The sequence below is a fragment of the Myotis daubentonii genome, chromosome 5 (genome assembly GCF_963259705.1).
Source record: "Myotis daubentonii chromosome 5, mMyoDau2.1, whole genome shotgun sequence".
Classification (NCBI taxonomy): domain Eukaryota; kingdom Metazoa; phylum Chordata; class Mammalia; order Chiroptera; family Vespertilionidae; genus Myotis; species Myotis daubentonii.
The window spans coordinates 15,113,815-15,131,882 of record NC_081844.1 but is presented as its reverse complement, the minus strand read 5'-3'; the positions used below and the strand labels follow the sequence as shown (position 1 = coordinate 15,131,882).

Here is an 18,068-nt window from a genome sequence, read left to right as displayed (position 1 = left end):
GTCTTCACCAGCAGATCCCTGAAGATGAGCTCTCTTTACCTCTAGTCGAAGCATTCATTACCTTATCAAAATTACCTATTAACTTGCTTGTCTCATTTCAACTGGAAGTTTCTCAAGGGCACAAACTGTGTCTTGTTCAAATTTATATTCTTAGCACTAACACAGTGTCTAGAAAATAGTAGGTGCTCAGCAAATATTTGCTGAATGAATACATAAGTAGTGAATATTCCTGTCACTGAGCCTACAATACTAAAGATGAGGGGAATTTTAGAAGTCCAAAAATTCCTTACTTCACAGACTAGGAATTTGTGGACCCAGACAGGTAAGTGTTGCTGTAATGCTGTAAATGAGAGACCATGCTTCCAGATACAGAAGAGCTATCAAAAGGTTCTTGATGGTCTACTTCAAGCTATAACAACTGCTATATAGTTTGTTTTTAAAATCCTGCTGAATTTTTCATTTGATCAATATTACTTTAACCCTGAAAATGTTTCTAGATTAGGAATACACAAAAATTTCAGGGGTAGAAAAATAGAAAAGTAAAAATTAAAAGTCATCCACAAAGACTTAGAGAAAAAATGATCTTTGTTAACAAAAAAATGTACTCTGATTCAAAATAATGCTTGCAACAAGAACTCAAATTAAGTTCCCTCTCTTTATCTTGAAAAATGAAGTAGAGATTTTGAGTTTTCTGAGCACTATGCTGGTGCCGATGCCCAAACATCAAGGGACAATAACTTGTTGAGGGTTGCCTACAGAAGGAAGTGGGGCCTGAATTATTCAATGGAGAATGAGTAAGACCCAAGGGGTCTACAGTCTATGTAATTACCATTTTATGAGGACAGGTATTCTTTTATGTTACAATTGAAGGTCCCTCCCTGGCCAGGTAGCTCAGCTGGTTAGAACTGCGTCCCGGTACACCAAGGTTGCAGGTCCAATCCCTGATCAGGATACATATAAGAAGCAACCAATGAATGCATAAATACTAGTAAGTAGAACAATAAACCAATGTCTGTCTGTTTCTCTCTCTCTCTCTCTCTCTCTCTCTCTCTCAAATCAATAAATAAAAATTTAAAAACAAAACTGAAGCTCTTTTTCACTTGTTTTTGAAATAGGAGATGATTATGATAATTATTTATCAACATTCAATATATTTTAAAAATAAATTCCTTGGGTTGTTTGGGTTTAATATTTTACGATCTAACATAATTGGCAAGATGAAATTAAAGTAGTGAATCTCTAGTGTGTTTGGTTCACTGTTTTAAATCAGTGATTATCAACTATCAAGACATAAAATGCCTATTTCAAGGTCCTGACACCTTCCATTCCTAATGTTATTGAAGAAGTGTGCTGCCTGTACAAATTATGTAGATAACAACAACAACAAAAAGGGTGAGAATTACTTGTGTAAATTATCTGACAGGGAAGGCACATCTCAATTTTTCTATAACTCACTGACTTAGAAATTGTATATCTTTAAAAACTGGACATATTCCTGACCAGTATCTCAGTGGTTAGAGCGTTGGCCCATGAACTGAAGGGTCTCTCTCGAGTTTGATTGCTGAGCAAGGGCATGTACCTGGGTTACAGGTTTGATTCCTGGCCTTGGTTGGGGTGTGTGCAGGAGGCAACCAATTGATGGCTCTCAGTGTTTCCCTCCCTCCCCACTCCCTTCTCTTAAAAAACACACACAAAATAATGGAAAAATTATCCTTGGGTGAGGAATTATTAAAACAAAAACAAAAGCTGGACATAATGAAATTCAGCTCTTCTAAGTTTTATGGTCATCTTTATTAAATAATCTAGATAATTAGAAATACACTGGGGCAGCAATTTTTAAAATGACAAACATATACTAATGTATTATTTTGAGTACACATTTTTATGAGTTATCTGAAATAGCCTTGTCATTAAGGAGCGAGACCAATGGCTACCGAATAGGGGGAAAAAAATCCTTCCATAATTAATGTCAATTAGCAAACATTTGAGTAGACACCATGAATAAGGTAAATGCTGCAGAAGATGTAAGAAAGACATGGAGTTTGGATATTTTATTAAGGTGTTAGTTGCCTTATGCAAGAAGGATAGAAAAAAATAAAGGAAGTGAAAAAAGTAAAACAAGGAGAACTGGGTCCTGCTATGAGAGAAAAGGAAAAATGTGAAACATCACAGAGAATGAAAGGACAGAATTTGGATATCAGTCAGATATTTATCACTTACATACCTGGTTTTATTTTCATAACCACTGGCTTTCGGTTTTTATCCCTCATTTGTCTGATATCCAACAGGTCATGAGGATTGCCATTATGCCTGGGCCAGCAATAGACAAATATTCGAGACCCACTGCTACCACAGTCCACCACGATACCATAGTTCACATTGGGGTTATTGGTATCCGTAGCTTCAATGTCAGTAACTCGTGCCAAGTACCTAGTTTAGAACAACAAACATATACTTTTGAGACAGAGAATATCATTCTAAACCTAAAGGAGCAATTGCAATAAACAAACACCAAGTTGGTGATTTCTAAGTGCAGTGACACCAATATAACATTTTACAACTGCCAAATGATCAGTCAAAGGAAAACAAAACAAGTGACAGTGAAAAAGATAATATAAATCAGATACACTCATTATTCCTTTAAAGAAGTTCAAACAAGTTCTGAAAAGTAAAATTACTTCTCAACTATCAATATTAACTGAAAAATCAGCTTAAAAGATATCACAGAAGCTTATGTTAAATCCTCTTATGAGGAGGATTTGGTGGTTAATGATTAAACAGTTTCAGACAGGTTAATTTTTCATGCCATGCTGGATTCAGTGCAGCATCTGTTTCCTACAGCTACAGGCTCCTTAAATGCCACCTAATCCCAAAGTCTTGAAGCCATGAAATGAAAGTATGGCATCCCATCTAGAAAATAAATGGTTTGTATTGTCTTACCTTTGAAACTTTTTGTCTCTGGATAGTCGCCCATATTTATTTCGGATTATGACAACAGAGAAGTATAAAAGTGAAACAGCAGCAGCCAGAATGCTAATAACAACAATTTGGCGAAAATTGGTATTCAAAATTCGAGGACATCCCACTGGAGAGATGCTAAAATGCCAGGAAGCAGGAAAAAGACAGGAGATACCAAGTCTGAAATTCCAAAAAAACCAAAACAAAACAGATTTTAAAGCAATCTGCTCCAAAGAGGACTCCCTTCACCTAACCTGATCCAAAACAAGACATTCAGCTTGAGCTGTCCTGACTTCCCTGCTGACAGGCATCTGTATACCAGCACCTTCCATATTACCACTTTGCTACATAACTCATTACGGTCGTGTGCTGCATAAAGATGTTCCAGTCAATGACGGGCTGCCTACATGACAGTGGTCCCATGAGATGATAATGAAGCTGAAAGATTCCCATCACCTAATGACGACACAGTGCAATAATTCATTACTCATGTTTGTGGTGATGCTGGTGTGAACAAACCTGTGCTGCCAATCGTATAAAAGTGAAGCACATGCATTTGTGCACAGTACATAATACTTGATAATGATAAGAAATGACCGTTACTGGTTTATGTATTTACATACTATATTTTTATCATTACTTTAGAGTACTTCCTACTTATAAAAAAAAGTTTGCTGTAAAACAGTATCTCATGTTATGCACACAGCAGCGTTATATATCTCCTGTTTACCACATCTCTTGAATGCATCATCTTATCTTGTGCTTGATTTAATCTTGTGTTGTTTTGTACAGTGACATACAGGCTTGTAGTCTAGGAGCAACAGGATAGGTATGGAGTAGGACACACCACGTAGGCTTGTGTAAGTGCACTCTGTGATTGCACAATGATGAAACTGCCTAACAATGCATTTCTCAGATAGTATCCTTGTCACTAAGCGGCTCATATTATAAAATTATAGGAATGAGAATTAATATTGATGGTTATGACACTTCTGTGTTTTCCCCTCTTTCTTGAGAGAATTATGCAGATTATCTGTACCCTGCTTTGTTCCAAAAAATTAGAGACAGCTTACAAGAATAAGTTCAATAACATAAACAAATAAATCTGAAACACAATCAGGTTTAAGGATGATGAAACCAAAAGACAATTTAGTACATAGGAATGCATGTAATAAGGTAGTGTCTTAAACAGTGGCTGAGCATCCTCATGGCCAATAATGTTGCCGATTAGATTACGAAACATAAATATCTTAAAAGGAGCAAGATTTTCCTAACACTGAATTCCAAGGCAAATCTCTCCCTGAAGATTAAGTGAGAAAATGATATCTTTAAAAACATCCCCATAACAAAGTCAATAAATGACCTATGTATGTCCTGTGTTTTTGGAAATATTCCTGAAACATTTCTGCAAATAAACACTTCTCAGTTTATGTCAGGAATGAAAGGCTTCATTAGGCTTAAAAAAACAACAACTTGCTAACATACACTCTCCCCTCTAAAGAGTGCTTCACGGACTCACAGAAGAGTGAGGTATCCTACTAACCCAATGGAAATTTCCATTTGTAGTTTCTAGCCTGCATGAGGGTTCTTGGGTCAGTCCATTGAGTTTATCATCCCCTCCGAGGCTCAGAGACAGTTATCCTGTGCTTAATACAACCCGTTGCAGATTCCAGCACAACATGCCCTTTACGATAAACTACATTAACTCCTGCAGAATCCACCTGGCATTATTACTTTCTTTCTGTGACAGGTGCCCATGGGGCCCTGAAAGAACAACGGTATAAAACAGAAGTGCAGCACAACTTTGAATACTTTTCACTTAGGATTTATATCCTCCTCCCAATCAAAATTTGTTTCTGTGGCACCAAAAATCTCGGGCTTCCACTGCAGTGATTAGGCACCATCACTCACCTGCCCATGCTGACAGGTCAGAGGTCAGGTAATGTTCTGGGAGTTAGTCTTCAACCACTATTACAGCAACAACGAGGTCCTCCCAGAATGAGAACTCTCCTGTTTCAGGAAGTAAGAAAAATCACCAATATAGCATAATCCAAGAAACGTCAATGTTCATTATCAACTGTATGTTTAAATCCCACCACACACAATCTGGTACATGATCTGTGCACTGAAGCTGTTAAGAAGGGTTTATTCTGAGCGTGTAGCTTCTGCATTAGCACTAATCTAGTTCCTGTCTATCTTTCTAGTCTTATCCCCTGACAGATAGACGGATATGTACCCTATGCTCCAGCCATCTTAAACACAAGCTGCAAGTCACTGAAATGTCCTGCATTCCTCTGCATTTGTAGAATGACTTTTTGGGGCCCAATGTAATCCTAGTGACACAAGTCAAGCATGATTCCTCTGTGAGGACTTCCCCAATCCCCATATCCCCAGAGCATGTGCTCCTCGCAGCAGTGGGCTGCAGTGTTACACGTGCGGCTGGCTGACTTTCTCATCACAGGGCAAGCCCCTTGGCAGGGACAGCCACTTATTCTTCTGTTTCTCCAGCGACCAGTGCCTGTCACACAAGTGAAGAACAACCATTGTTTGCGTCACGGATGGCTGGGAATGGGAGATGCAAAGATGAATCAGACGTGGATCCAGTCCTTAAATTTCTAATGCAGGAGAGGTGAACCCTCCCTGCCCTCCCCCCCCCGCCGACACACACACAGTGTTAGTAAGGCCTACCTGACAAAGTTAAAAATCACTTTAATTAGTTCAGGTTTTAATAGGTGTCCACATTGTACCATAGACCCAAAACTTAGGACAAACAATATTAATGGTTTAAAATTTTACACAAAAAAAGGAAAAATATGTCAATTACCTAAGTGTTTAAATGAATTTTAATGTTTTTGTAAAATAGCTACCTTTTAGCATTTGACTATAGTGAAATTACTACAATATACCTTTATTAGAATTCCAGTGGCTCAAAGATCTCAGTATTTTAAACATCCATTAAAATGTAAGATTACATAATCCTGGAATGGGTAAGGCTTTTCTACAATATCAATGTCTCAAACCATAAATGAAAGAAAATACACCTACACATGAGTTTAAGACTTCTGTATGTTTAAAAATAAAAATCCATTCCCAAACACATAAGGCTTGAGAAAATTACTTATACCATACATGACAAAAGGTAAATATCCCTTACATATAAAAAGTTCATAACATAAATATGTAAGAGAAATACAGGAACAAGTGAACAAGGACAATTGGAAATTAATGAACGAAGAAATACAAATGATTGATAAAAATAACTTCATTAGTATTTAGATAAATATAAATAAAAACCAAAACTTTACCACTATCAGATTGACAGAAATTAACATCTAAGGATACTTTACTAACAAAGGGGAGCGAGAAACGTCATGAATGCTGCTGGGGAGAACTAAAAAGGTACTAACTTCTGAGGGCATACTGGTTAACAGATATGGCAATTTTTAATACGCTTACCCTCTGCACAACCTATCACACATCCAGAAATTCATGCTTAGAAAACAACAGGGTAAAACTATGTGCCCATCATAGTATTGTGCATAATAGCAAAACACTGTTTCTAAACTAATGTGTATTACAGGGGGTGGGTTAAGTTAAACATGGTCCATTTATGAAACAGAATACAATGTGGCTATTAAAGGTGATCGTGCAGATCCATATTTATTGTCATGGAAAAGATGTCCATGGTATTTCAGTGAAAAAACACACACCATGCATAAGAGAGGGCAAAATGGAAGGAGAGAAACCAAAATGTTAACAGTGGTTAGTTAATTCTGAGTAGTGAGAAATGGATCATCTTTATTTTTTTCCTTAGGCTTAACTATATTTTTAAAAGGGCACATATTAATTTTATCATCAAAAAAACAACAGAACTATTTAAACAAGCTACCTTTGACTGATATCTTCTGTTTCCAGCATCAAATCCTCTTCTGGGTAGATCAAGAAAGCCTAGCTTAAAAACTCTTCATGACACAGGAATTCTGATCTAAACATTTTTTTGTGATAGTTGAACTAAAGAAAAAAAAAAAAAAGAATGCTTTAGTTAACAGCCTAAAGTCAAGGTCCTTGGGGGAAGGAAGGCCTTGAATGATTCAATGATGCGTACCATAAAGGGCACTGAGGAATAACAAACCTTACTCCAGTTTCAAGGAGTTTGCAGACTGGTTACAGAGATAATACTAGCACCCAGGAAATAAGAGTACAACAGAAGGCAAAGTTAAATTATTCGGACTAACAGAGTTCAGAGTAGACCACAAGGAAGGCTTGTAAACAAGAACCACTTCCTGAGTCAGAGGCCAACTTTGGATGGGGGAGAATAGAGAATACATTTTTAGAATGATCATAGCAAATTTAGTAAATGTTATTTAATCTAGTGTTTGTCTTAGGACTTATTTTCGAGATGTGATGATTTTTTTAAAAAAGGATAAATAGGTATTTTTCTGTTACAAAACTTGTGTTTAAAGACAAAAAGAAAATAGGACAGTTTATATGTTGCTGATGTAATTACTTTTATTTAGGACAAAAGTATGGCTGAATATTACCCAGCAATCAACAATATGGTAAGTTGATCTTAACATGTAAACTCCCATTGTTTTTGCAGCTAAAAATCTTGGCACCAAAGTTTAGGGAGGCAAAGTCTTACTAATTCTCTATGTAATAAAAGCCTAATATACTAGTGTCTGGTCAACCAGTTGGCCACTGAATCAATCAAAACGTAATATGCTAATGATATGCTAAGGCCCCTCAACCACGAGGTATGACGTGCACTGACCACCAGGGGGCAGTCGACTGGTTGACCAGTCGCGATGATGTGCACTGACCACCAGGGGGGCAGATGCTCAGACCAATAGGTTAGCTTGCTGCTGGGGTCCGGCTGATCGGGACTGAGTGAGATGGGCCGGACACGCCCTGGAGCCCTCCTGTGGTCCCTCCCCGGCTGGCCAACCTCCCGTGTTCCTCTCCGGGCCTGATCATGCATGAGTGGGGTCCCTCGGCCTGGCCTGCGCCCTCTCACAATCAGGGACCCCACGGGTGATGTCGGAGAGCCGGTTTCGGCCCGATCCCACAAGCTAGGCCGAGGGACCCCACTGGTGCACGAATTTGTGCACCAGGTCTCTAGTATTACATAAAAATGCCACATTTTCAAAAGGCCTAAATTATATTAGACCTATCATCAGAGAAACCCATCTCTCTCACTGAAAAAAAAATAAAAAAAACCACAACAAAAACAAGTGAAAACCATATACATCAATTGTAAAGTGAAATGGTTCCTGTGGTGAAAAATGAAAATGACAGGAAGGGTGCTTAAAAAGAAATGATGTGAATATTAGAGGTTACAAGGAAGAATTTTTGTGAGAGTGAAAGGAAGGTGAAGTGAAGGATATTCAGCGCACTCAATTGTGGGGAAAATACATCAAAACAACTTGATTCATTCTTTGTTTTAAGAAGAATGCATGGAGTTGCATTAGCATCTACATTTTCTTTAGCATTGATTTTTAAATTTAAAATTTTGTCCCCATGTTAAGAGATCTTTTTCTGGTCACACTTTTTTCTGAATCACCTGTCATTTCCCAAATCTGCAAGTCTGACTTTCCTCAAGTTTCAGTTCCACATCCTGAGCTCACCGATGGCTGTTATCATAAACTCATTTAGTCTGAGCCTGTGGTCACAATCTTTTGACACAAATTAATACCACCTTCCAAGTTCCCCAAGTCTAAGAGAGGCATCACCACTGACCAGGGGTATCACCTGGTTCTTAACTTTGATTCCCACTTATCTGTGTGCTATCAATTCTTCCTCAAAAAATCCACACATCAAACATGACCACAGAACACATCACAGGTCTGTAGGCAGGTCGCTCACCTTCTACCTGCACCCTGAACGCCCCTCTTCAGAAATAGCTCCCTGTAAAACACTACCTTCAAAACATAACCAGCTCAAGAACTTTCGGGAGCCCACGGTGTCAACAGCAACTTTCCACCAACGGATCCCATCTTATTTCACCAACCTGTTCTTCCACGGCCACCGATAACATCTTTCTGCCCTAGTAAGGTGGCTCTCTCATTCTTGCCCTGGCCCTTTAATGTCACTTCCTCCTACTACGTCCTGCTGTCAACATTATACTTCCTGCAAGGCACAGGTCAATATTTTTCTTTGCAAAGATTTAAACTGTTGCCACAGGTCAATATTTTTCTTTGCAAAGATTTAAACTGTTGCACTTTCTCTTGTTTTCCCACACTCTGAAACTGTGTTCATTTTTTTAAAAACATGCTGGAATAAATATATAGGAAACACACATATAATATAAATAAATATATAACTCCCCAGATGAACTTTCTTTTTGTTTCTAATGTACACAAGGATTGAGACCATGCATTCCGAATTATTAGGGCTAGAAAGCGGTACACCATACAATCAGTAAGCAACAAACACAGGTGGTAAATTAATAATGTTAAGGTCAACACAGACATAAACGAACTACTTAGACAAATTAGTATTTCGTTTTGTAACTCTGCTGATGTGTCCAGCAATTAACAAACGTGATACAAAGACAAGATGACATCAAATATAACACGAAGAATAGGAGTCTTTTCCGTCTCTTCCAGGCTGGAGAATTAGGTGTTATCATTACACGAGGAAGGGCACAGTCAAAACTGCAAAGTGAAATTAAACTAGGGACTTGCGTCACTAACTTAGAATTCTTTAATAAGCTCCGGCTTATCTTTTAGCGCGGAAGGTGCCGAAGGGGAACGCATGTCTTTCCTTTCCTGACAGTGATAAAGGTTCCCTGAAAACGCTCCGCACCAGTGTGCGTCTAACCGGGTTCTGGAGAATAAGACAACTGTTCCTTTAAAACGTGTCCACGCATCACTAAGGTCTGAGAAGCATTGCTCGCATCAAGACTTTATCGCGCAATTAGTTCCATCTTTTTCCAAGGGGAGAGCTAAAGCATGAAATTTAATAAGAGCAAAAACGATGCTGAACGTGACTGTAAGTGTAATGACAAGGCGCCGCCGGCGAGAACCCCTGGGTCTTCGGCGCAGCAGCCCTTTTCCCGGGCCGGGTCCCTTCTCCCGGGCCGGGTCCCCGCGCAGTGGGCCCGGATCCGCCCCGCTACGTGGAAGAGGGAAGACCCAGCGCGGTCACCGGAGCCGCGCGACAGCGCGACGGCCAGGCTTCTCCTCCAGGAGCCGGGGGACAGCACCTGCCGCCCTGGGTCACGGGCACTGACGGCCCGGGCGCCCGGATGTGGCCGGGCGGCGGGGGCGGCTTGGACCCAGGGAAGACCGACCGCAGGAACCGGGAGGCCCGCGGGCAGAGGGGTCGTCCGGGGTCCGGGGCCCTCGTCGCCCTGCCGAACCGCACGGTCCGACTGTCTCGGCCCCGGCCGGCCGCCCTCCCACCGTCCGCGCCGCGAAGGCCGCTCACCCGTGCTGCAGCGCCTGACTCGGCGGCCGGGACTCCCAGGGGCGGGGAGCCGTGAGCGGAGCGCATCACGGCCACCACCGAGAGGCGGCAGCGGGCACGCGCTCCCGGCTTCTCGGAGACGCCGCTCCCTCCCGGGAGCCACACCGCCGGCCGGCCTCGCCCGCGGTGCGTCACGCAGCGCAGGGAGCGCGCGCGCCGGGGGGCGGGGTCTGCGCCGAGCGGACTGGCGTCACGTGCAGAGCTGTCTTGTGTCAGCGTGAGGGCGTGGCTCTGCGCAGTGAGTGCCGGAAGTGAGAGTGGTGTCCCGGAAGTGGCCGGCACCGTGGCTTCGTTGCCACCAGTCGTAGTGTGCCTGGTTGTCAGAGAGTTACTTGTGCTTGTGACACTGCCGGTTATCTTTCCGTTGTGCTTCTAAGGATTATGGGAAACCACACTTGAAAACCCAGCAAAAACTAAGCATTTCTGCTCAACTCTTGACATTTTTACAACTTTCCCAGTAGCTATCCCTATTTTACAGATGGGGAAACTAAGATGCAAACTCATTCAGTGAATTTCTTAATGTCCACGCCATTAGTCAGAGTTAGGATTTCATTCTTGCCAAAAGTTGCTCATATAATCGCTTATTCCGAGGGAGACAGACGGCCCCAACACACGCAAAGGAGGGCAGCACCGGGTCCTGAGGTTGACCCATGACCTGACACTTAGCTCAAGGACCCTCTTGACAAAACCTGCCTTGAAGTCACAGAGCTGGAAGAGATCGTGAGAATCGTGGCTTCTAACTTTTTCCCCGTCTTTTGTTACAGGTGAATGAACTGCTTTCCAGAAAAAGGAGGTGACTAGACAGCCTAACCACCTACATTTTTTTTTTTTTTTTAATGAGAGTCCTAGAAACATCTCCATTATTTTTGTCAAATCAAACAAGCTTGGACAGAACCAGTAGTTACACATTTTAAGCATCAGATTGGGTCGTCATCTTGGTCCAGCATCAGATTGGGTCGTCATCTTGTGTTAATATTTCATCCCTGGATATAGATGCTCTTCATGGAAGAAGATGAGCAGTGACCAGGAACCTTGTGCTTTAGAACCAAATACTGTCTTTTTAACGATCGCTCTTCATTACAATCATAAAATCACAGAATGTTCCAGCCAAAGGAGCCGCAGGAACTGTCTAGTCCAAACAGTCTCCTTTTACTGCTAAGGAACTTGCTCAGGATCCCCTGGAGGCGAAGTGGGAAGCAGAAGGAATGGTTCTGACTCTTACCTCAGGGTCCTTCAATGGCAATCTGTTACTATTAAAAAAAATAAATAAAAATAAAAAAGACCTGTTTGGATAACTTACACAATAGAAACCTCTGTGACATGCACCTAAGGCTAGCTCTGAGAAGCTGAAGTAATTGGCCACTGACGTGATCCCTCAAAATTACGTGCCCTTTAAAGTCCTTACCATTTGTGATACTGGTTTAGATTATGACAGTCTCTCTTAAGGAGGCCTCCACAAAAATGCCAGACTAATACTATTGCACCATCCATATTTCCTGATAATTCATATGTAATGATTGTTTACTAAGAGCTAGGAAAGAAAGTATAAAGAAGTATGAAAACATGTTACATGGTGAATTAGTTTTCTAGGTCTGCTGTAACAAACTACCCCAAAATGGGTATCTTTAGATGACAGAAATGTATTCTTTCACAGTTCTGGATGCTAGATGTCTGAAGTCAAGGTGTTGGCAGGGCCATGCTTTCTTGGAAGGCTCTAGGGGAGGATTTTAGATTCTGGTAGTTGGTGGCAATCATTGGCGTTCCTCAGTGTGTAGATGCATCACTCCAGTCTCTGCCATCTCTTGTCACATGATGTTCAGCTGTGTATGTCTATGTCCAAATTTCCCTCTTCTTACAAGGACACCAGTCATGTTGAATTTAGGGCCCACTCTAATCCAGTATGATCTCTTCTTAATGTAATTGCATCTGTAAAGACCCTATCCTATCTAATAAAAGACAAATAGGGTAATTAACTGTACCTCCGCTATGCTTCCCATTGGCTAATCAGCAAGATATGCAAATTAATTGCCAACAAAGATGGCAGCTGGCAGCCACGCAGCTGAAGCGAGCAGGAGGTTTGCTTGCTCCAGTGATGGAGGAAGCCAAGGTTCCCCACCTGCCACGCCCCAGCTCTGAACTCCAAAAGCAACAGCTCCAAAAGCAACAAAGTTTAAATGATAGAAGCTAAACAAAACCCAGATACCTGCTTTCAGCCAGCCGCGGCCTCAGAACTGGAGCGAGCAGGATGGCAACAAAGTTTCAATTATAGAAGCCAAACAAACCCCAGATACCTGCTTTCAGCCAGCCACGGCCTCAGAGCTGGGAGTGCCAGTGAATTTATTTACCTTCAATTACAGAAGGTAAATAAATCCCAGAATAAAAAAAGAAAAGAAAAAAAGGAGAGGCTGGGAGCTTCAGTTGCAGGCCAGCCTGAAAACAGCCCTCAGCCCCTCACCCAGACTGGCCAGGCACCCCAGTGGGGACACCCACCCTGAAGGGGGTGTGACCAGCTGCAAACAGCCATCAGCCCCTCACCCAGGCTTGCCAGGCACCCAAGTGGGACCCCCACCCTGATCCGGGACACCCTTCAGGGCAAACCAGCCAGCCCCCACCCGTGCACCAGGCCTCTAACCTATATAGTAAAAGGGTAATATGCAAACTGACCCTAACAGCAGAAAGACTGGGAATGACTGGTCACTATGACACACACTGACCACCAGGGGGCAGACGCTCAATGCAGGAGCTTCCCTCTGGTGGTCAGTGCGCTCCCACATGGGGGAGCTCTGCTCAGCCACAAGCCAGGCTGATGGCTGCCAGCACAGCGGTGGTGGCAGGAGCCTCTCCCACCTCCTCAGCAGCGCTAAGGATGTCCGACTGCAGTTTCGGCCTGCTCCCCACTGGCAAGTGGACATCCCCGAGGGCTCCTGGGCTGCTAGAGGGATGTCTGACTACCAGCTTAGGCCCAATCCCCCGGGGAGCAGGCCTAAGCCAGCAGGTGATCATCCCCCAAGGGGTCCCAAACTGCGAGAGGGCACAAACTGGGCTGAGGGACTGCCCCCCCCCAGTGCACAAATTTTTGTGCACTGGGCCTCTAGTTTCTAAATAAAATCACATTTACAGGTTCTGGGTGGACATGAACATTGGGATGGGGGGGACACTGTTCAACCCAATATGTGAGAGGACCATCTCAGTCTGGGTCATCAAGGAAGGCTATTTTGAGGAGATGATATCTGAAGTCACACCTTCAAGATGAATAGAAATTAACTAGAAGAAGGATGTATCTTGGGCCTATATGAAGTATTGCTTCAGGCAGTGGAAACAGAAGAGGCTCAGAAGGAAAGGAATAGAACTGTCAGAGTGATCCACCAATTTATTCTCACTTTTTAACAAGAGAAACAAAAAAACTAAGCTAATAAGAGATACCACTTACTAGAATTCTGCCAGGCACAATTCTAAGAGCATCAGAAAACATTTCAAATAGAATGATAATGAAATACATAAGAGTTCATGAAATGATGAAATGCAGCTACAGCAGTACTTACCAAGAAATTTATAGATTTAAAAGTACATTTTAATAAGGAAAAAAGTTTGAAATTTATTATCTAACTTTCCATCTTAATAAGTTAGGATAAGAAAAGAAAAGTAAACCTAAAGTGAGTAGAAGAAAAAGAAAATAATTTTTAAAAATAAGACAAAATTAACAAGCCACAAGTTAGTTCTTGAAAAGTATTAATAAAATAGATAAACTCCTAAGGAAATTGACTGGGGAAAAAAAGAAAGAAAACACAAATAACAAATAAAAGAGAAACATCATTACAGATCCTACAAAATTGAACAAATAAGAAAGCATTATGAACAACTTTATGCTGATAATTTCAATAATTTAGATATAAAATGGAAAAATTATTTGAAAAACATATCCCAAAGTTGACATGAGAAGAAACAGAAAACCTGAGTAGACCTGTGTTTTTAAAGGTCCCCTTCCCCCACCCCTGCCACCAAATTCCAGCCCCAGATGGTTTCACTCATAAATGTTATCAATTACATAAAAAGGAAATCATTCCTATCTTACATAAATTATCTCAGAAAAATAGAGAAGGGGACACTTTCTAACTCATAATGTAAGGTCAGAATAATCCTGCCACCAAGAAATAAAAAAGAAATAAAATTATATGTCAATATCCTTTGGAAACACAGATGCAAAAATTCTAACAAAATATTGGCAAATGAAATCCAGCAATATCTACAAAATGTAAGATAGCTTATCCAAGTGGGATTTTTGCAAGGAATACAAGGTTGGAGTAAAATCAATCCATGTCATTTATTACATAAGCAGAATAAAGGAAACAGCTCTATAATTCATATGATCTCAATCAATGCAGAAAAATAATGTTTCACAAACTTCAACATTCATTCATGATTTAAACAAAAAAGCTCTAATCAACTATAAAGGGAATGATTTTCCTCAGTTTGAAAGGGTTTCCATAAAAGAACAAGTTCAAAATACCTTGTTACTTGTTTGTTATTTTTAAAGCATTAAATAAAAGTTAGAAAAAGAATGTGACATCTGGACTGCAGAAGCCATCTTGCAACCACAAGGCAACAATAATGCAGATAAGAAGCCAACACTAAATATGATGAAGTAGGAAGATAGAGTTTCTTATGGCATCATCTAATATCATTGAACCACTGAACTAGTACCAACTATTAGGTCTACCTCCTGACTTTTTTTTTGTACAAGAGGCAAATAAAGCTCTTTTAGCTGAGTATTCCATTACTTGATATTAGGTCTTTAAAAATATTTGTTGACTGGTTGAAAACAAGAAGGGACACCAAGAGGTCATATTTCCCAGCTGTCTCTAGTTAATTTAGATTTCATTTACATTTTATAGATGAGACAGCTGAAGTCTGAGAGGCAAAGTGACTTGCTCAAGCTCCTAAAACTGGAACAGAGACAGGATGATGGAATGTGAAGAGTACCACACTGGGAGGTAGAAACTTGAATTCTGGTCCCTGCTACACTACCAACTGACTGTGTAAGCGTCGAAAAGTTAGTGTACCTCCTTGGTCCTCACCATCCATATATAATTTTTGAAAGGAAATGGGGAGTCCCCCCCCAAAAAAAACCCAACCCAAGGTGCTTTTCTGTGGTTGTGTTTTTTAAATTATGATTAAAGTGCAACATTTGGCCCTGGCTGGTTTGGTTCAATGGTTAGAGCATCGGCCTGGGGACTGAAGGGTTGCAGGTTTGATTCCCATTCAAGGGCACATACCTGGGTTGCAGGTTCCCCAGCCCTGGTAGGGGTGCATTTGAGAGACAACTAATTGTTGTGTCTCTCACACATCGATGTCTCTCTCTCTCTCTCTCTCTCTCTCTCTCTCTCTCTCTCTCTCTCTCCTCCTCCCACCTTTCCACTCTCTCTAAAAATCAATGGAAAAAGTATCCTTAGGTGAGGATTAACAAAAGTTAAAGTGTAACATTTGCTTCTGAAGGAAAAGAAGAGGAGTGGGGAGGTGGCTAGTTTGGCCTTTAAGGTCCTTTTGATATCTAAAATCATGATTTCTAAGAGACAAGAGAGAAGATTAGGAGCAGTTCTTCCCATTCCCCTTTCATTCTTCCCCTCTTTTCCTCCCCACTTCCTCTTCCTTCTTCTTCTCATTAGAAAAATCAAACATAAAATAAAAGAGTCCTTTCTTTTCTTTTCTTTTTTAAAATTGCACTCCAGGTTCCTTTAAACTGTGCATGTGGAAACCTTGATGAGTAGATTAGGGCAGGTAAACAACCATGAGTATTTAAAACGCAAACAGGATTTCTTTTTTAGCCTCACCCGAGGATATGTATATTGATTTTGAGAGAGAGAGAGAGAGAGCGAAAGAGAGAGAGAGAGAGAGAGAGAGAGAGAGAGAGAGAGAGAGAAGAAAAAAGAAGAAGAAGAAGAAGAGAAGAGAGGGAAAAAGAGAGAGAGAGAAACATTGATGTGAAAGAGAAACATCAATTCGTTGCCTGCCATACACACACCCACCAGGTGTACAGGACAAAGCTCCAACCAACTGAGCCACCTGGCCAAGGCCAAACAGGATTTCTTTTTAATTATCTTTCCAAAAAACCATCCAATCTAGCAATTGCTTGAAATTTTGCTTGCTTTGCTCTCCAAATGTGTTTTTTTAAAATATATTTTTACTAGAGGCCAGGTGCGCAAAATTTGTGCAATGGGGGGGTGGTCCCTCACCTTGGCCTGTGCCCTCTCACAGTCCGGGACCCCTCAAGGGATGTCCACCTGCCAGCTTAGGCCCAATACCCATAAGGCCTAAGCTGGCAAACGGACATCCCTCTTGCAGCCTGGGACCCCTCGCTCCTTACCGCCCACCTGCTCGAGGCTCCTGCCACTGCTGCTGCACTTGCCAGCCATGAGCCTGGCTTCTGGCTGAGCAGCACTTCCTCTGCGGGAGCGCACTGACCATCAGGGGAGCAGCTCCTGTGTTGAGCGTCTGCCCCCTGGTTGTTCTGGTCGTTCTGCCTTAATGGTTGCTTAGGCTCTAATTATATAGATTGATTTCAGAGAGGGAGATAGAAACATCAAGGATGAAAGAGAATCATTGATTGGCTGCCTCCTGCATGCTCCTCACTGAGGATTGAGCCTGCAACCAGGCTATGTGTCCTGACTAGGATTTAAACCATGACATCCTGTTTCATAGGTCAATGCTTAACCATTGAACCACACTGGCTGGATTGCTCTCCAAATGTTTTAACCCACCTTTCTAGGGAGCCTAATTTGGCGACACTGTCTCTCCTGGCAGTGTGTGAGTGCTGAGCGGGTGGGGGGGGGGGGTAACTTTGAGGCACTAGATGTTATCTAGTTCATTGAAAACTAGAAGAGACATTAGTTGTCACAAAAACAAAGGAATAAAGTAACCCTTGGAAATGATGAGTCCTGTTGTCCTGCCCTGGTCCGGTTTGACTTCCAGTGCATTCAGGCACAGACTAGTTTTTGGCGACTTAGCTGATAATCATATATATTTAAACAGCATTTATCTTCAAAGAGATCATAGTTTTTTACAGACATGATGTCAGTTATGAGCTCAGCATTCCTAAGGCAGGGAATGGGCCAAGATAATTCTTATTTTATGGTCTTTTGTTATGGAGAACAAGCACTTAAGATGCAGAAAGAGCAAGTGGCTTGTTCAAAGCAGCATCAGAATTCAGGTGGTTTTTTCACCTTTTTCTCATCATAGCAGTGTGACCAACTATACCCTAAGTGGCTCATATGGGATATGGATCATTAATCACATGTAAGGAGAGAACAGGACATACCCTTCTGATTTTGGTAACACTACCTTAAAGTTCTAAAGGAATATGCTCATCTCACACTCAGTCCATTTGGATCATAAAGCATGACCCTGGCCTGGTTAAGCAGAGTAATCTCACCCCCTGGCCACTGAGATTGGCACATGAATCATGCTGTTCTGATGAGATGTAAGGCACATTTTTCAATAGCAGCTTCAACTGCACAAAAGATATTTTGTTTTTTATTTCATTTCTCAAGTCATTCAGAGTTGGACAGGAAGTGTGGGCTATTTATTGGACCCCTTGAATCTCAACACTTCAGTGTTCCTTCTTACCCCATCTAGCATAACATTCTCCT

The 18,068-nt window shown here is 41.5% G+C and overlaps 1 protein-coding gene across 9 annotated transcripts in view; it reads right to left on the bottom strand.

Annotated features, from left to right (window-relative positions):
• The window catches only part of ENTPD4 (ectonucleoside triphosphate diphosphohydrolase 4), a 32,845-nt gene extending 22,276 nt beyond the window's left edge, over positions 1-10,569 (bottom strand). For 2 of the 9 annotated variants that reach the window (XM_059695972.1, XM_059695974.1), the window contains exons 1-5: positions 10,387-10,566; positions 6,848-6,969; positions 4,870-4,968; positions 2,941-3,138; positions 2,225-2,430 (exon numbers count right to left, since the gene is read on the bottom strand). In XM_059695972.1, the coding sequence (XP_059551955.1) occupies positions 2,225-2,430; positions 2,941-3,138; positions 4,870-4,877 (412 nt within the window). In that variant the 5' untranslated portion in view covers positions 4,878-4,968; positions 6,848-6,969; positions 10,387-10,566. Of the gene's footprint in view, positions 1-2,224; positions 2,431-2,940; positions 3,139-4,501; positions 4,723-4,869; positions 4,969-6,847; positions 6,970-8,965; positions 9,088-10,386 lie in introns of those variants that run through there. The other 7 variants (XM_059695965.1, XM_059695973.1, XM_059695971.1 and 4 more) reach the window with 7 other exon arrangements.
• Positions 10,570-18,068: the final 7,499 nt, after the last annotated feature.